General features: G+C 44.2%; 1 protein-coding gene across 1 annotated transcript in view; it reads right to left on the bottom strand.

Annotated features, from left to right (window-relative positions):
* The window catches only part of Cfdp1 (craniofacial development protein 1), a 142237-nt gene extending 128994 nt beyond the window's left edge, over window positions 1-13243 (bottom strand). Inside the window, exons 1-3 of the mRNA XM_008822960.3 lie at window positions 13040-13243; window positions 3607-3721; window positions 282-486 (exon numbers count right to left, since the gene is read on the bottom strand). Coding sequence (XP_008821182.1) covers window positions 282-486; window positions 3607-3721; window positions 13040-13103 — 384 coding nt within the window. The 5' untranslated portion in view covers window positions 13104-13243. The remainder of the gene's footprint in view (window positions 1-281; window positions 487-3606; window positions 3722-13039) is intronic.
* Between the last annotated feature and the right edge of the window lie 7153 nt (window positions 13244-20396).

Here is a 20396-nt window from a genome sequence, read left to right as displayed (position 1 = left end):
TACGGCACCTGCACTCACATGAACATACCCACACACAGACACACATATACTTAAAAATAAATCTTAAACAAATTAAAGATCTACTGAAAATTTATTTGATTAGAGGCTCATTTTCCTACCCAAGGAATACTTTACTTTTCAGTCAGTAAAGTCAACTATCAAAAGGCACCTAATTTCCTCTTTGCTTTGAGATTCAAATCTGAGTTTGTAAATTTAAAATAGAAAGCTACCTGAGGAACTATGGGTACTTCTGGAAAGTTACCACATCAATCTGTAGTTACCTTAACCGGTGCACTTGGGGCCACTTTCGACTTCGGCCCCACATCATTAAGGAAGCTGGCCCACAATTCGTCCTCCTTCTTCTTCCGTGAGGTCTCTGACCCAAGGCTTCTTTCTTGCTCTTCACCTTCCTCACTACTTCCTCCAGATTCTTCCTTGCCATCCTCCTCTTCGTCTTCCAACAAGAGGCCACTTTGTTTTCTCTTCCTAATCAACAGTCACCCAGAAAGGGAAAGACAGAGAACGCAAATGATTTACTACCCTTCATCCCCAAATGATCCTGTACACAAGCAAAGTGTAGATCTGGGACTGCAGTTATTTGAACTAAAATTCAGTATTCTACGTCAAAACTAGTTATTTTCACTAAGAAAACAGCCAAGATCACCTCACAGAATTAGTTTGTTCAGAAAACAGGTTCTAAAGACCTATGTGCTAAATATTATTTAAAACAAAAAAATTTTAATGTGTGGTGGCACATGCCTTTAATCTCAACACTCGAGGCAGAGGCAGGCGGGTCTCTGCAAGTTCGATGCCAGCCTGGTCTACACAGTGGGAAACCCTATCTCAAAAAAAAAAGGACCAATGTCAGGCGTGGTGGCACACGCCTTTAATCCCAGCACTGGGGAGGCAGAGGCAGGCAGATCTTTGTGAGTTCGAGGCCAGCCTGGTCTACAGAGTGAGTTCCAGGACAAGTTGTTTTTTTAAGGGAGAAAGGACTTATTCTGGTTACAGGCCATCATAGTGGGTAAATCAAGGATCAGGAGTTTGAAGCAGCTGGTCACATCATGTCTACAGTCAATAAATGCATGCATGCTAGTCTATTTTTACTTTTATCACATGTAAGGGGGGGGGCATGTACAGGTGCCTTGGTGGGGGGGGGGTCAGATCCCCAGGAGCTAGAGTTACAGGAAGGTGTGAGTTGTCTAATGTGATTGGTGGGAATTGAATGTGGATCCTCTGAAAGAGCAACCGCTCTTAACCACTGAGCCATCACTCCAGTCCTATTTTTAAAAATATTTTGTTTTAATTGTATGTGCATGAATGTTTTGTCTACACGAATGTAAATGTACCACATATGTGATGTGCCCTCAGAGGTCAGAAGAGAGCACTGGATTCCCTGGCAGTGGAGTTACAGATGGTTGTAAGCCACCATGTGGGTGCTGGGTACTGAACTGGATTCTCTGGAAGAGCAGCCAAGTGCTCTTAACCCTGGAACCATCTATCTCCTAAGCCCTCCAGCCCTATTTTTTTAAAAAAACTTACTTATATGAGTGTTCTTCCTGCATGTATATAAGTGCACCCATGTCATGCAATGCCCACAAAACCAAAGAGGGCATCAGATTCGATAGAACTAGATTTAGGGATGGCTGTAGCTGCCATGTAGGTGGTGGGAACTGAGCCCAGGTGTTCTCCAAGAGTAGTCAGTACTCAACCCCAGAGCCATCTCTCCAGCCCTATGTACTTTTAAAAGCCACTGCATTTGGAGAACAAATTCTAAGTCTCAAATTTACTTGCATTTTTTCTTCCAAAAGTTCTTAGGGAAAAAAATATTTTCAACGTTTCATTCTACCTTCGAAAGAAACAAAAGCTCAAATACAGAAAAACTAATGGAAAAGTTTGTAATCCAAAACTTACAGATATATTGCTTTTATACTATATAACTTTAAGTAAATTAGATAATACCTAAAGGTTCACTTTCACCTTTTCATAAACTGTACCTGCTTTTTGCTTCAATGCCCAAGAACAGAAGCAGCAATGACAGAAAAGGTTTCTACAGAAGATGCTCTTATTTGAGTTACTCTATCGTGATTTTCCTAATTTTTGGTGGGATTGTAATTCAGTATGAGGCCTATAAAAGGAAATTTAAAAGTTTAACTAAAAAAATGAACTTTACTTAGATCAAACAATTCTATAAATCTGACTTGCAAAAATACTTGTACATACATATAAAAAGATATGTCCAAATAGCATTTTCTGTAGTCTCATTTGCTGCAGCAAAATCGGGTACAATCTAACTGTTCCTCACTAAGGGAATGCCTGAATAAAGCAAGGCTATTCGTATAATGTGATACTGTACAGTTATTGAAAAGAATGAGGTCTGTCTAAACATACTACATGGTGCCATTTCTAAGCTATGAAATAAGTGAGAGCCACCAGAGTGGTGCGGGCCTGCCATCCCAGCTACTTCTTGCGAGGCTGAGAGGAGAGGCTCCAGAGTTGGCACCCAGTACAGGTGACACAGGAAGACACTGAGAGCAAGCATGCGTGTGGGAGTGGGGGGAATATGCACAGTGCTCTTCCACTTGTTTTCTTCTTTCAAACAGAGTAGGAAATACACACAGTTGCATATACACAGAATACCTAGAGGAACGATTCCTCTGGGTCAGAGCTTTAGAGTGAGGAGCAAGGAACACATTTTGTAGTATGGGGTTTTAACAACATGCCCATTTTACCTAGGTATTTTTTACATTAAGGGTTAATTTTCTGTTGTTTTGTTTTGTTTTTTTCAGACAGGCTCTTACTATATAGCTCTGCCTCACCTGGAACTCCCTATGTAGGCCAGACTGGCCTCGAACTCACAGAGAGCCACTTGCCTCTGCATCCCGAGTGCTAAGATAGAAGAGATCACACCTGGCAAGGCCTAGTATTTTTTGTTTTTTTGTCTTTTTGAGACAGGGTCTCCCTGTAGCCCCAGCTGTCCTGGAACTCACTATGTAGACCAGGCTGGCCTCGAACTCACAAAGATCCGCCTGCCGCTGCCTCCCAAGTGCTGGGATTAAAAGCATGCACCACTACACCCGACAGGGCCTAGTATTTTTTAAAACTTGCCAGAGACCAAGAATTTAATTCTAAAGTACCATCGAATGCTTCCCTCAAACAGAAAGGAGTTAGAAATTCTGGCAATAAAGCTAGATGCAGAGGCTCAGGCCTATAATCCCTGCAACTCAGAAGGCAGATGCAGGACAGCCTGGGCTATGAAATTAATTCCAGGCCAGCCTGGGTTAGAGGGAAACATTGTCTCAAACACAATGCAACACAACAAAACAGAAACCTTGGCAATAAAAAATTTATCATAAGAGCGAGCAAGATGGTTCAGTGGGTAAAGGTGCTTGCCACCAAGCCTGATGAACATCCCCAGGATCCACATGGAAGGAGAGATGGCGAAGCTGTCTTCTGACCTCCATGTGCACGCTGTGGCATGCATGAGGCCACCCCTTACCCCAGCCACTAAATAAATAAATGTTAAAAAAAAAAAGAAAGAAATCTTGAGAGCAAACTTGGCAACAGGGCCAGCTCTGACTCTGAGGGCCTTGAGGGCAGCATCACCTGGCGGGAATGCTCTGGGCCTTCCTCTTTTTCCCTTTGGTTTTCTGTGTCTCCTCTTCATCTACTTCATCTTCCTTCACCAATTCATTGACGTCATCTTCACTATATTCTCCACCTGTAATCACACAGGTGGTCAGATAGAGGGGAAAAGGATTCTTCATGAAACATTGAGGCAGAAGTCAGACACCATGTGGTGGTGCTCGCTGGTATCTCAGCAGTTGGGAGGTAGAGGCAGGGGTAACCATTCTGGGGTACATAGTGAGTTTGAGGCCAGCCTGGGTTGCACAAGACTGTCTCAAAAAACTAAAACAGGCTGAAGAGATAGCTCAGTGGTTAAGAGTACTGGCTGCTCTTGCACAGGACCTGGGTTCGCTTCCCAGAACCCGAATAGTGACTAGCAACCATCTTTAACTCTAGTTCCAGGGGATCAGACATGCTGCATGCACAGTTGCACTCACATACATGCAAGCAAAACATTCATGCACATAAGATAAAAATAAATTTTAAAAAACTACAACAGCAGCAACAATCAAAACAAAAACTGTGACCTTTTTTTAAGATGCATATCTTATTTTTTTTTTTTTTTTTCTTAGTCTTTCTGACAGGATCTCCCTGTAGCCCCACCTGGCCTAGAACTCACTATGTAGACTAGGTTGGCCTTGAACTCACAGCGATCCACCTGACCCGCCTCATGAGTGCTGGGATTAAAGGGGTGCACCACCACGCCCCACCAGATACATATATTCTAATTTTGTCTACTGAATAGCAGAGAATCAATGCCACTAACCACAGCAGTGAGTATCATGGAAATGCTAATTGTATTCTTTGGTAAGATTTACAACAAAAAGGATTTCTTGAAGGGGTTAAAAAAAAAAAAGCTTAGTTTACTTCAGACAACTGAAAAAAAAAAAAAAAAAAAAGGCAAAACCAGGGCATCTCGCAGTGCCACAAAGTCAGGAAGTTATTTAAGAACGGGTCCTATTGCTGGGCATGGTAGTATATGCCTTTAAGGAGGACCTCTGTGAGACGGAGGCTAGTCTGGTCTATATATCAAGTTCTAGGCCACTGAGGGATACAGGAAGACTCAGTATGCACAAAGCCCTGGGTTCAATCCCTGGCATGGCACAGAAGAAAAAAAGACAAAATCTGTTATTACCTTTAAGATATTTTTAAAAGACGGAAAAAATAATTTGTAACATCCTAAACTACTACTAAAATTACTGTTCTGTAAAGGTGTGGTGGCAGATGTTTGAGTCAGGAAAACTGCAAGTAGCAGAGGTAGATGTAGTGGCACACCTTTCAATCTCAGCACTCCAGAGGAAGAAGCTGGTGGATCTCTGCGAGTTTGACATTAGCCTAGTCTACACAGCTGCCCCAGGTGAACCAATGCTACATAAAAAGACCCTGTCTCAAGAAACAACAACAACAAAAAAAAAAACCTACAAAAATTAAAGCTGCCAGGCGTGGTGGTATACACCTTTAATCCCAGAACTTGGGAGGCAGAGGCAGGTGGATCTTTGTGAGTTCGAGGCCAACCTGGTCTACATAGCTAGTTCCAGGAAAGCTGGGGCTCCAAGGAGACCCTGTCTCAAAAAGACAAAAATATAAATAAATAATAAAAGCAATTCTAAATTTTAAGCATTATAGATATTGCCACACTAAATACCACCAAGTTCCAAAGGAAAAAACACACAGCGGAGGGATTAGGCTGTCATCACGACTATGGGAGTTCAACTAGGTATCGTGTGCCTGATGTTATGTTATATGAGAAACACAAGTCTCCTATTGTGTATTCTGGCAAAAAAAAGTACTTCACTGGAAGCTATCAAGCTTCTAAATCTAACTTTCCAATTACAGAAAATTCAGAAACAAAGAAACAATCTAAATCACCAAAAGAGGAACCACTAGAAAAATCTAGAAGATGCTGAGAAACATCTGACCTGATCACCACATCAGTGTCACTGTAGAAAAAGTAATGTGTTAGGTTAAGACAGCCTGAAGCAAGGGGCAATGTAGCCTTTAAACAAGCTGTAGCCACCTGAGGGCTAATGAGGACAATTTGAACAAGGTGCATGTATTAGGTAAGGTGAAACTTACTAAAATCAATGGGGTTTGTTCACTGAAGGAACATACTTTGAAGTAAAAAGAAAATAATTTTATCAGACTGAGGGAAAAACTGGAAAATCTGTACTTGGTAGTAAACAAAGATTTACTCAGGGGTTGACAGTAATTATCTCTGGGTACCTGGAAGGCAATTACTCCGTTTTTATGTTTAATTATCTGCATCTTCTAATTTTCTACAAAGCTCATGCACTGTTTTTGTAGTAAGTTTCACATCAAAAATGGGTAAATGTTGCCGACAGTGCTAAAAAGATGTGGTTGGCTCTGGATTACAGACCTGTAAAACAGATGCTCAATCTTTGTTTTGTTTGGGTTTGGCTGGGTTGGGTGTTGAGGCAGGGTCTTGCTATGTATCCTAGGCTGGCCTCGAACTTGTGCCAATGCTCCTTCCTCAGTCTCCTGAGAGCTGGGATTATAGGGTGCACTGCCAAGTCCAGCAGGAAGCTAAACCTTTCTGTTAAGAGACAGGCAAACTAAGTTACAAACAAGGACAACAGAATCAAGGTCACATTCCATGCCCATAATCTTTTTTAAAGACAGTAAGAAAAGGAATTATATCCCTACAATGAAACACAGAGGAACAAATTTTGTCCAAAGACTCAGAGCTTCCAAGGCTGGCATGGTGACAACATCTGTAATGGCAGCACTTGAAGGTGGCGTTCAGGAGGCCAGCCTGGACTTAAAAAGGGGGGAGGGGGGCTGGAGAGATGGCTCAGCGGTTAAGAGCACTGACTGCTCTTACAGAGGACCCGGGTTCGATTCCCAGCGCCCACATGACAGCTATGAACCGTCCTTAACTCCAGTTCCAGGGGAATCCGAAGCCCTCTTCTGACCTCCGCGGCATTGCACAACACAGGTGCACTCACACGCAGGCAGCACATAAAATAAAAATAATAAAAAAAAAAAGGGGGGGGGGGGAGGAAAGGGAGCCCAGCATGGTGGCACTCACCTTTAATTCCAGCACTTGGGAGGCAGAGGCAGGCAGTTCTCTGAGATTGAGGCCAGCCTGTCTACATAGCCAGTTCAAGGCCAGCTGGGGCCACAGGGAAAAAAGTCTCAAAAAAAAAGGAGGGGGGGTCTTACTCTAGCAGGTAATTATTCTCTATTTTCTGAGGCTATTTGATACACAAAAACAATATAAGGAAATTACAACACAGACAGAGGCAGGTAGCTCCCTGAGTCTGAGGCCAGCCTGGTCTACATAGCACATGCCTCCTGCCTGGCTACAATGATTGATTTTTAACTTCTGAGCATTTTGTGTGTAAATTTTGTGAGTTTGCTTTTACAGATTTATTAAATTCTGTGCATGTGCGTGTGCATGGAAGTAGAGATGCCCACAGAGGCCAAAGGTGTTTGATCCACTGGAGCTAGAATTATAGGCAGTTGTGAGTTCCCCAATGTGGGTGCTGGGAACTGAACTCAGGTCCTCTGCAAGAGCAGTATGTGTTCCAACAGATCAGCCACCCCTCCAGGCCCTGGAGGTCTCTTTGAGACAGGATCTCATGTGGCTTCAGGGGTCTATACTCAACACAGCTGGTCTTATGCTCCAGTCTGTACCACCCAGGTGCTGGGATTACAGGTATGTGCTATCATGCCCCAGGTTAAACAGCATTTTTTTCCTTCTTCAAAATGCTATCTTCTCAAAGAAATCTTCAATGGATCTTACCAGATTCAAACTGGCATATAAGACTTTCTTTCTAGCACTTGGGAGGCAGAGGCAGGTGGATCTCTGTGAGTTCAAGGCCAGCCTAGTCTACATAGCCAGTTCCAGGCCAGCTGGGGCTACAGGGAGACTCTGTCTCAAAAAGACAAAAAACAGACTTTCTGTAGCTTAGGTTTCCTCTCCAGTGCGCCCTTTCAGCATCACTTTGCCACTGCTCTTCATCTCCTTCCAGGATGGAGTGGTATTTGGGGAACACAGTCCCTTATGAACTCTGCGTGACTCCTCTGGGGTCATTTTTAGCAAATGTTCTTTCTCTACACCTTGTTCTTCATGTTGCTATGGGGGTGGCTGGCTTTAAGCTGCCAGTTTCCCAAGCTCACAGGCAAACAGTGTGTGTATGGAGCAGAAAGGAAACCGTGGAGGAGCTCTCCAGAGTACATGCCTTTAACTTCACCAAGGCATCTGTGAGGAATGATGTAGGGAGACTGTCTAGGTTCACATCCTAGCTGGGCTACTGTCTAACTAAAGTTGCTTAGGCTCTCTGAGCCTTGGTTTTTCTATCTGTAAAATGGACAGCACAAAAGCAAAAACCTGTTAGTGGTAAATTAATGTTAAAGAACTTGGAAGGCACCACACACCTTTAATTCCAGCACTTGGGAGGCAGAGGCAGGTGGATCTCTGTGAGTTCAAGGCCAGCCTAGTATACATAGCCAGTTCCAGGCCAGCTGGGGTTACAGGGAGACCCAGTCTCAAAAAAAACCAAAAACAAACAAAAAACCCAACAACAACAGAAAGAATGAGGGCAAGGCTAGGATAAAGAATGTCACTTCTTGATTCCTACTCAACACCACAGAGGACACCATGTCAAGCAAAAGAAATATGAAAGAATCGGGGGAAAAAAGCTTTTATTCAGATTTAGCATGTCTATGTACGTGAAAAATCCCAAGGAATCTACAAAACCCTCCAGAACTGATAAATGGGTTTAACAAATTTAAAGACTGCAAGGTTAGCATGCCAAAACCCAATTGTACTGTATTCTCTTGCTTGGACAATAAGCAACTGGGAATCAAAACTTACAAGACCTAAACAGAGATGTCACTGCTCACAGACTGGGAGAGACTGTTACATTACCAAGTCTCCCCAAACTGACCTACAGATTCAATGCAATTCCAAACAAAATCCAAGTGCTCTACTTGTGGAGAGATTGAGTTGCGCATGAGCTAAACAAGGGCGGGGGGGAATGAACAGAACAGGAAGATGAAAATGGGAAGTCTCCTCATAAAACAGGGGAAAAGTTAAAGGTATAGGGAAAAAGAGGACAGTAACTACAGGAAGAGTTCTAACAAGGGGCTGGAGAGACGGCTCACTGACTGCTCTGACAGAGGACCCAGGTTCAATTCCCAGCACCCATAGGGCGGATAACCGTCTGTAACTCCAGTTCCAGGGGCTCCAACACCCTCTTCTGATCTCCAAGAACACTGCATGACACATGTGCACTCACATACATGCAGGCAATATACTCATACATATAAAACAAAAATAATAAATAAAAATTTAAAAAGAACAATGGGGTTGGAGAGATGGCTCAGCAGTTAAGAACACTGACCTTGCAGAAGACCCGGGTTCGAATCCCAGCACCCACATGGCAGCTAACAACTGTCCACAACTCCAGTTCCAGGTGATCCGACAGCCTCTTCTGTCCTCCTTGGGCACTGCACAACACAGGTGCACTTACCTACACGCAAGCATAACATTCATGCCACTCATGCAAAAAGAAGATTCTATCAGCCTCCAAGGCAGACAGAGCCTATACAATGAACAGAAAAGGAAACTCTCTTTTCTGTGCAGTGCCGGGGTCAAGCCAGGGCACTGCACATGGTGGACAAACACTCTATCCCGGGGCTGCATCTCCAGCCCACAAAACAACCTTAACAGCAACACTGGAATCTAGAAAGTGAAGCAACACTTTCAAAATGCTGGTTATTTCCAACCTAGAATTCTGTTATCAACCGACCAATCAAGAAAGCCTGAGGTAAAGTTTAGACATCCTGATCTCAAAAAAAAAAAAAAGTTTCTGCCACATACCTTTCCTCAAGAAGTTACTAAATGATTCCTGTTCATTTTGGTGGTACACATCAAAAAAGAATACCACACAGACCTAGAAGAGGGAACCAGAGCAGGACAAGGGGGCAACCCACTCATCAGCGCACAGGCAGCTAGATGCAGGAGGGTCAAGGGTACAAGGTTATACCAACTATGTATAGAACTGAAGGGCAGCTGGGATACAGAGGACACACACATACACACACACACAGAGAGAGAGAGAGAGAGAGAGAGAGAGAGAAAATTTAATACAGAAAGGAAATACAGGGGACACCAGAGTGATGATGGTGGTGAAAGACTTAAAACCCCAACAGGCACAGAGAACCTCCACCCTAAACTGAAGCAAGTTCGAGGCAGAGATGAACTTCCAAAAGATGGACCTGTTGGGAGATGATCTAGGCAATTCTATTTCAGAGTTCGATTAGTGACAAGAATTTGAGCAGTTAAGTTTAAAAAAAGAAAAACGTGGCAGGGTGTGGTGGTACGCCTTTGATCCTAAGCACTCAGGAGGCAGAGGCAACTGATCTCTGTGAGTAGGAGGCCAGCCTGGTCTACATAGTGAGTTCCAGGCGAGCTGCAGCTACAGGAAATCCCTGTCTCAAAAAGACAAAAACAAAACAAAAACAAACAAACAGAAACAAACAGAAAAAAAAAAAAAATGGTCAGCAAGATGGCTCGAGGGTAAAGGCAGCTGCCATCAAGCCTGAAAAGAGCAGGACCAGAACCTGGATGGTGGAAGAGACCTGATTATTACAAGCTGTTATCTGACCTGCACATGTGCACCATGGCAGCACGGGCTCACACATAGACTCACAAAGTAAATGAATGTTAAACCATCCCCCACACACACACACCAATTTTCAACTTCAGAGAAAGGTATAGTACAGTGAAAGCAATCACAGCATACCACACGGTTCAGCTGTGAACAGGGTATCCATACAGCTAGGAAAAAGGTAACAGTGAACACTTACCTAATCCAAACATAGGTACAATGTCAGACTGGGGAGTTGGAAGGTCTTCAGGTTAAAGAGTGTGTGTTGGAGGCACAAGAATGAAATCAGGGGGTATTAAAAAAAAAGAGAGAGATGTACTATGTGTGAGTTAAATCAAAAGAAACTAACAAGACCAATCTGAAAAAGTAAACAACTGTTTCCTCAACTAGACTACGTTTGACTGTGTGTTTGCATAACTTCTATTAAAATGAAAACTGGTTTTCAAATATGATTACTCTTATTGGCATAAAAACAGTATCAGGGGAGGGTGGGGTGTAGTTCAGTGGACAGTGCTTGCCCTAGCACATTCTAGGCCCTGGGTTTCCTTCCTCAGCCCCAGGGAGTTTGGGGAGTGGAGGTCAGTGTGGAAGGATAAAATACTGGTAGACATAATGGAACCAGAGAAATCAGATAGAAAATTATGGAGACTCCTAGCAGAGGACAGTGGTAGTTCAGAGTGAGATAACAGTGGGGAAACTAGTCAGAGTAATGTTCCAGACACAAGACATTTTTTTCACGTTTGTTTTTTTAAGTTGCTTTTTTTCAAGGGGTGGGGTGTGCTGGAGAGATGGCTCAGCAGTTAAGAGGGCTTGCTACTTTTACAAAAGATCTGGAGTTCCATTCCCAACACCCACAATAACCACCTGTTAACTCCAGCACTGAGGAGGAAGGAGCTCTGACGTTGGTCCTCTTCTGGGCTCCTGGGGCATCCACGCACATGCACATACATCAGTAGTAAAAATAAATCTTGGAAAATGTTTTAAATGCATGCCCCCATCCCTCATGGCACTTATGGGGACTAGAGGCGCACCTCGGGTACCATTTTAAGAAAGCTGTCCGCCTCCTTTGAGGCAGGTCTCTCATAGGCCTGCAGCCAATTAGGCTAGACTGGCTTGCCATAGGGATGCTCCTGCAGGGCCTCCCCAGCGCTGGTACTATACAAGCTTTTAGCCTTCCCTCCAGGCACTTTTACCAGGATTCTGGGATTTAACTCAGGCCAGCATTTCATAAACTCCAACTACAACTTTTCCCCCTAAGACAGTCTTACTATGTGAACTAAGCTGGCCTGGAATTCACAATCCAGACCAGGCTATGCTCAAACTTGTAACGATCCTCCTGCTTCAGTTTCCCTGGTTTTGGATTAGACGCCTGCAACACCACACCTGGCACAAAATAACTTTTTGGTTTGTTTTTTCCTTTTTTTTTTTTTTTTTTTGAGACAGGGTCCCCTTGGAGCCCCAGCTGTCCTGGAACTCACTATGTAGCCTAGGCTGGCCTTGAACTCACAGAGATCCGCCTGCCCCTGCCTCCCGAGTGCTGGGAGTAAAAGGGGGGGGGTGTCACCCCACAAGGGTCCTTTTGTTTTTTGAGACAGGGTCCCCTTGGAGCCCCAGCTGTCCTGGAACTCACTATGTAGCCTAGGCTGGCCTTGAACTCACAGAGATCCGCCTGCCCCTGCCTCCCGAGTGCTGGGAGTAAAAGGGGGGGGGTGTCACCCCACAAGGGTCCTTTTGTTTTTTGAGACAGGGTCCCCTTGGAGCCCCAGCTGTCCTGGAACTCACTATGTAGCCTAGGCTGGCCTTGAACTCACAGAGATCCGCCTGCCCCTGCCTCCCGAGTGCTGGGAGTAAAAGGGGGGGGGTGTCACCACACCAGGCTCCTTTTGTTTTTTGAGACAGGGTCTCCCTGTAGCCAGCTGGCCTGGAATGCCTTACAGAGATCATGCTGGCCTTGATCTCACAGAGATTTGCCTGCCTCTGTTCCCCAAGTGCTGGGACTTTAAAGGCCCAGGCCACCACATCTGGCTTCCAAATCTTACTGAGATAGGTCTTCTCATTGAACCAGCAGCTCGCTAGGCTTGGCTGAGCAGCAAGCTCCCCAGGATGTTCTGCACAGCCAGTACACGCAGCCACGCCGAGCTTTTACGTGCGTGCAGAAGATTCGAACTCAGGGCCTCAACTTGCACAGCAAGCACTTTTACCCACAGCCATCTCCCCAGCCTGTGTGGTTCTTTTTCACCTAGGCAACTATAAGACAATAAATAGCTTTATGGAAATGGTTAAGCCGAGGGAAGGTACAAGATGAGGACGGGGAATATTTAGGTATTAAGACCTGCCCTCACTCCAAGTTAGGATGCTTAGCAAAAAACAAAAGCACGCAAGATGTGAACTCTCTAAAAGGCGGATCCCTGTGGGTCCAGGGGGTATAGCTCAGTCTTGCACTCCAAGGAGGCTAGCAACTCTCTCGGGCTTAGTCTGAAAACCTCCAGAAGATTCCACACGCGGCGGCATCGCGCCCAGAGCCCGCCAAGCTCACGTGCCAGTTCCCGCGCTCCGAGGGGGCGGCGGTCCGGCTGGCCCTGCAGGAACAACTGTGCAGAACCGCTGTGCGCGGGCCGGGAGGCCTGCCGGGGACGAGGTCCAGGGACCGGGGTGCGGAGCCCGGACGCCCGAGTCCACGGGCCGCAGCACGCTCGGGGACCCGGAGTGCCTCCCTGGAGGCGTGAAGGGCGGGGCGGGGCCAGCCGCCTCTCGCCTCCAGCGGAAGGGCTCACCCGATGGCACGTAGTCCTCGTCCTCCTCCGACGTAGAGAAGTCTTCGGAGTCGAATTCCTCCATGCCGCTGCCGCTCGGGGCCTGCAACCCGCACGACCGCAGCAGCTGCCCCGACACCTCCGAGTTCTACAGACCATAGAGCTGCAGCCGCAACGGCTAGGGTGGCCCTGGCGCCGTGCGCACACGCGCAGGCGGCGCCACGTGGTCAAAACACGACACTTCCGGCCGATGCGCCTGGGCGTTCTCCACTCCTCTGGCCCTTGAGGGATTCCGGACCCTCCCGGAAGCGATGCATGCTGGAATTTGTAGTCTTCAGTGCCACCTTACCTCCATGATTGGGAATTACATCTATTTATAGAAACACAGTTATCTCTCGTGATTCGTGTTTTTGTATTTTAAGATTCGCTTACTCGCTAATTTTTTTTGTTACTCCCAAATTAATAATTAGACTGCGCTCTAGGGTTATTCCCAGGCATGCGCAGAGAGTGAAAATTGAGAGTCGTCTGTGTTTCGTTACCAACAACGTCTGAGCAAGACTAAGGCTCTGCCTTATTCAACTCTCCAGCTAGCAACAAAAGTCCTTTTCGCAGTTTTAGTGCTTCTCTCTTGCATTTTTATTTTTATTTTTTGGTCTTTTTGGGACAGGGTCTCCCTGTAGCCCCAGCTAGCCTGGAACTCACTATGTAGACCAGGCTGACTTCGAACTCACAGTGATCCACCTGCCTCTGCCTCCCAAGTGCTGGCACTAGAGGCGTGGGTCAGCCAGGGGAACCAAGAGTGACTTTAAGTGCTGACCTCTAATGAACTCCCATTCCACAAGTGCTTAAAAGTAAAAACGTGAACCATATGCCAGTCCATTGGAGATGGGACAAAAAAGCATGGACATGTCTGATTGCCTTCACAACTGTTTCGTCCCAGAAGTTAAAACGCTATCTCCAGGAAACCTTGCCTCTAAGGTTTTATCATTTTGGATGATTCCCCAGTGCATTATTGAAAACTGAAATGTGCACACCCCAACACAGAAGTTCTTTTTATGCCCTCAAGCACTACCTCTCTCACCCAACCCCTCGGTCAAGGGACACTATACAAGGGAGCTTTACACTAAGGCTTGGGAGATTCTTAAAGCCAACAATCATTTCGGACAGTTGTTAGCCACCATGTGGGTACTAGGAACAGAACCTGGGTCCTCTGTAAGAGCAGCCGGGTGCTCTTAACCGCTAAGACATCTCTCCAGCCCTCATTTGTTTTGTTTTTTGAGGCGGGGTCTCATGTAACCCTGGCTGAATTGAAACTCACTATGTAGACGAGGTTAGTCTCAGACTTGTAGAGATCCACATCCTCTGCCTCTTGAGTGCTGGGATTAAAGGTGTGGGCCACCACAATCAGGGAGGACTTATTTGTATTACTCTACATTGCATGTATACCCTTACTGTGTGTTTACTGTGAGAACTGTGCAGTATGTCAGGCTAAACTGTATTATATATGTATGAAAAGGTACAACTTCAATAAGAAAAGTATGTTACATCAAAATGCTGTGAAATTAACTTAGTAAAAACTACATAAATTTATAATACATGATAATAAGGTATTGGACCAAAACCACATAGTACAGTTATGCATTGATCAGGTGACAAGTGTAACCAGAGATACACAGAAACCTAACCCAAGAGCAATAGTTCAGTATTTGCTAATTCAGCATTAGAAACCTCTTCATAAACATAGTTATCCACAATGTTCTAGAATGCAGTTATACACATTAATCTTTCCTTCACTGCCATTATCCACAGAGGAGGCAAATGCAGATGAGACGTTGACGATAGCCATGCTATATGTGTGAAATGTAAGGTATATTTTCCAGCCTGCAGCTGCTCCTCATGATGCTCTGGACTAAACGGGGTCTGGGTCACCTGAATTAGGTGGGTCACCTGAATTAGAATTATATAAATCAGGGAACAGATAAAATATATCTATGATTAAAGGGAAAGTGGCTCTGTACCAGCAAGATTTAAAAGAAAACAGGCTTAAAAAAATAATTCACACATCCTATCACTAAAAGCATACATACAACTGTTTTGTATGTGTGTGTGTGTTTAGGTTTTATATACATATATACGTATATATACATATGCATATATGTGTGTATATATATGTTCATATGTATATATATATAATGTTCAAGCTTGTGAAATCAATTTTAGAACATTTTCACAGCCCCCAAAGAAAGCCCTTTATACAGTGGTGATCATTCTCCATTTCTGTCTAATCAAGCTCTGTAGCTTTGCTTTTCTGGACATTTCATGTAAACAGAATCATACAACATGTGATCTTTTGTGATCAGTTGCTTTTACTCAATGACATTTTCAAGTGTGGAATTGTTCAATCATATAGTAAATGCTTTACATTTTGAGGAACTGCCCGACTGTTTTCTGGAGCGAATTTTACATTTTACACTGTCATCATCAGCATATGAGGATTTGTTTCTCCACATTCTTAGTATCCTACCCTGTCTTTTTGATTTAGAGCACGAAATGGCATCTCATTGTAGTTCTGATTTGTACTTCCTTGAATACTAAAGATATTAAATATGAGGGTCCTGGGGCTGGAAAGATGGCTCAGCAGTTAAGAACACTGGCTCTTCTTGCAGAAGACCCGGGTTCGAATCCCAACACCACATGGCAGCTAACAACCTTAACTCCAGTTCCAGGGGATCCGACAGCCTCTTCTGTCCTCCTCAGGCACTGCACGACACGGGTGCACTTACCTACATGCAGGCAATACACGCATATGCATAAAATAAAAAATAAATACTAAAAAATATGATAGTCCTTATTGGTCATTGTATATGTTCTTTGAAAAATTGACTTTTGCTGGTCCTGGTGGCCCACGCCTTTAATCCTAGGACTCGGGAGGCTGAGGCAGGGGGATCTCTCTGAGTTCTAGGTCAGCCTGATCTACATGGTGAGTTTCAGGACAGGGCTACACAGTAAACACCTCTCTCTCAAAAAAAAAAAAATCTTTTCAGAACTTTGTCCATTTAAGAACTGTCTTGTGTCTTGTTTCTGTCCCTAGAGCCGTTCCTCCTGCCCTGTGAGTCACCTTTGTTCTTGCTTGATAAGGTCCTTCCACATGAATTTTTAATTCTGATGAAGTCTAGTTTATCTATTATTGTCTCATCTTCTTGTGCTTATGGTGTTGTAGCTAAGAAAACTTTGCCTGAGACCATGACTCTTACTTCAGTTTCCTTCTGAGTCAAAGGAATGTAGTTATTACATTTAACCTATGACTCATTGAAACAGACTTTATTTTGTGGAAGGGGTGTCTCTCTCTCTCTCTCTCTCTCTGTCTCTCTCTCTCTGTCTCTCTCTCTGTCTCTCTCTCTCTCTCTGTCTCTCTCTCTCTCTCTGCATGTGCATGTGTGTGTGCCACTAACAACCTGCAAGGGGGTGAGTTCTGTCCTTCCACCATGTGGGTCCAGGGGATCAAACTCAGGTTGTCAGACTTGGCAGCAAGTTTCCTTACCCACTGAGCCATCTCGCTGACCCTAACACAGACTTTTCTTATGGGAAAATAAGAGAAAACTAGCAAAATTTGACCTAGTATTTGTAATTTCACCCTTCTTTGCCTCACTTTCCTTGGATATTGTAAACACTCTTCAGTGACCCCACCAGGGGGATTCTGCAAGATGCATCATTCTGCACCACCACCCCATTCTCCTAGCACTGCATGAGGTTGTTGAGATTCCCAGCCAAAATTCTCAACCAGGATGAGAACTATTGTATAGTGTCAAATGGTTACGAGTCTTTTTCCTTTTGATATAGGGTCCTCTGTAGCCCACACTGGCTTAAATTCATCCTCAAACTTGAGTTTCCAGAGCACTCAGGAGATTCCAGGCTTGAGTCACCATGCCTATTTTCTTTCTTTGGAGGAGAGATGCATGTGTATGTATGTGGTGTGTCAGTGCTCACATGTGTAAGTGAATGAGTGGGTGTACATGCACGTGGAGGCTGTAAGTTGACATTGGGTTTGAATGAATGTTCCCCATAGGTTCCAAGTATTTGAGCACTTTATCCCCAGTTCGTGTTGCTGTTTTGGGAGGATCAGGAGATATGGCCATGCTGGGGAAGCATGTCACTGGGGGTGGGCTTTGAGAGTCTAGTTTGCTCACTTCCAATCTTTCTGTGTTTCCTGTGCCTACCTGAAGATGTGAGTACTCAGCTGTTTTCTGCTCTGCCTCCTGCCATAATGGAATCTTATCCTTTTGGAATCATAAATCAGATGAACTCTTCCTTCTCTAAATTGCCTCGATCACGGTGCTTTATCACAGCAACAGAAAAGCAACTAATAGAGAAGTCCAGTGTCTCCCCTATCATTCTCAATCTTACTTTGGACAGGGTCTTTCTCATTTGAACCCACAGCTCGCCAGCTAGTCCAGCTAGCCACCTTGCCCCAGGAATCCCATCTGCACCTTCTGAACACTAGGATTGCTGGGAGGCTGCCACACCTACCCAGCATTTATCTGAACTCAAGGCCTCACACTTGCACAGTGAGCACTTTACCAGCCGAACCAGTTAGCAGGCCAGTGCAGCTCAAAAACATGTACTGATTTACCTAGAAGTGTTATGTGTGAATTTAAACTAGTTATAGGCTGGAAATGTAGCTCAAGGGTAGTGTGAATCCAAGGCCTTGGGTTTGAGCTCCAGTACCAAAAAGAAAAATAAAGGAAGAAAAGCTGTCATCACTTTAAAATGGAGGGATTTCCAATAATCTAGATTTTCAGCTTCTCTTAAAAACAATCTTAAATGTGGCAACACTGGGTCATCATTCAACAGAACAGACATAGGCTGAAGCCAGGGAACAATGGGCCCTCTGGTCAGAGCAATGTAGTCAGACCCAGTACCAACCGCCCAACTCCTAAAGCTGGTGGTTCACTGTTGTCTTGGCCATAATTTAGGGCATCGTCCCTGCCAAATTCAGCACCTTTAGTTCCTCATCTTCAGGTCTCACCTCCAATCTTGGCTTGTCACTTTTCTGGAAACTCAAATTTCCTCCTGTTGTGTCCTGGGTCCATACAATCCTGGGGATTTCCAGCTGAACTTTGAACATACACACCTTCCAGGATGAGAGTAATGTATCTCTTGATCTGAGAGGTGGCCATATAACTATACACACAAAAAAACTAGCCAGGTGTGGTGGCGTATGCCTTTAATCCCAGCACTTGGGAGGCAGAGGCAGGCAGATCTTTGTGAGTTCAAGGCCAGCCTGGTCTACATAGTGAGTTCCAGGACAGCTGGGGCTACAGGGAGACCCTGTCTCAAAAAGACAAATATATATATATATATCAAGCTATACATTCAAGATCTGTGAACTTATGTGCTAAAAAAGTCATGAAAGAGAATGGATTGGAAACTACTGGGTGATCCAACTTGTTGAAAATGGGAGAACAGAGGCATATTATATCACTTAAGACATTAAACTACTGAAAACTGGAGTTTATTTTCAAGTAGACTTACTACGGAGGTAATTCTTTACACGATATATTCAGCCATCCCAGTATAGAATCATACAAAGTTTCTTTCTTTACATGTGTGTGGTATGCATGCATCTGTGCATGTGTCCTCATGTATGAGGGTATGTGCATGTAGATGTTGACATCTTCCTCACGCTCTAATTTACTGAGGCAAGGCATTGAACCCCTGGGGATTCTGTCTCTGCCTCCAGAGCACTAGCACTGCAGGTGGCTGCTGAGCAGCTGGGGATCTGAACTCTGTTCCTCATGCTTGTGCAGCAAGCACTTGATCCACTGAGCCATCTAAACAAAACCTTATTTTAATTTTAAAATTTTATTTATTTTGGGGGGCTGGAGAGATGGCTCAGCAATTAAGAGCACTGACTGCTCTTGCAGAGCACCTGGGTTCGATTCCCAGCACCCACATGGCCACTACAAGCCATCCTTAACTCCAGTTCCAGGGGATTCCAAAGCCCTCTTCTGACCTCCGAGGCATTGCATGACACGGGTGCACTCACATACATGCAGGCAATAAATTTATTTTTATTTAACATGTATCTGAGTGTTTGGCTTGCTTATATATAAATGAACCTGTGTGGTGTAATGCCTGCATAGGCTAGAAAAGGTCATCAGATCCCCTGGAACAAGAGTTTCAGAAGGTTGTTAACTTCCATATGCGAACAGGGAACCAACCACACCTGGTCCTCTACAAGAGCCATCAGTGCTCTAAAGCCCCAAGCCCTCTTTCGAGCCCCCAAAATTTCTTGATGTCAATACATAGCCTGTTCAGTAGAGTTAATGAGTGAAATTCACTTTAAGTACACTTTAATCACATCTTTAAATAAGAACGCTTATTAAGTTAATAAAAAACTGAAACTGGTTAGACAACTTTATGACAAAAGATTACAAGAGAAATGAAATTCCAGGATGGCTCAGTGGGTAAAGACACCTGTCAAGCCTGACAACCTGAGTTCAATCAATCCCCAGAACCTACATGGTAGAAAGAGAGAACTGATTCCCACAAGCTAGACCTTCACTCGCACCATGACACGTGTGACACACAAAATAAATACAATTTTCTTTTTGAAAAGAGCCGAGCATAATGGTTCATGCCTTTAATCTCAGCACTTGGGGGTAGAGGTCTGAATTTGAGGTCAGCTTGTTCAACATATGGAGTTCCAAGTTAAGCAGGCCTGCATGGTGAGTCAGTCTCTCTCTCTCTCTCTCTCTCTCTCTCTCTCTCTCTCTCTCTCTCTCTCAATAATAATAATAAAATTAAAGAAAGAAATGCAATTCCAGAGGTGGGTGTGGTCATATACACCTGTAATCCCAGCGTATGGGAGGCAGAGGCAGAAGGAATGCCACAAATTCAAGGCCAGACTGAATGTCATGGAGAATTCCAGGGTAGCCAAGGATATGTAACTATATACTATCACAAATAATATCTCAAAATAACAAATATTTCAATCCCAACTCACAGAATTTAAAGTAATTCTTTATTGATAAACATTTAACACTAGTATTAGAAATGTCAGTAGAAAAATAAAAATTAAATAATTTTCTTTTGTACAAAGATCTGATCATTTTGACAATAGCAGTTAGTGAAGTAATCTAATATAAAACGTTTAGCTGGCTTTGGTCACAACCAGCCTTACCTAGTACACAAAAAGGAAATACATGTTAAAAGACCTTCCATATTGGACCACTAATGGGACCAGGGCTTCACATTCAGGAAACAGTTCCTTAGGGAAGGTTGGCGTGTCCTGGGGTGTCACAAGAACTTAATACAAACCAGAGCAGTTAGAAAGAAAGTCTGAATCAAGAAACAACATACAATTTAAAAACCTAAA

Source organism: Nannospalax galili, unplaced genomic scaffold (assembly GCF_000622305.1).
Source record: "Nannospalax galili isolate Female #2095 unplaced genomic scaffold, S.galili_v1.0 scaffold568, whole genome shotgun sequence".
NCBI lineage: Eukaryota > Metazoa > Chordata > Mammalia > Rodentia > Spalacidae > Nannospalax > Nannospalax galili.
The sequence above is the reverse complement of the archived record's forward strand: the minus strand, read 5'-3'. Positions and strand labels throughout refer to the sequence as shown.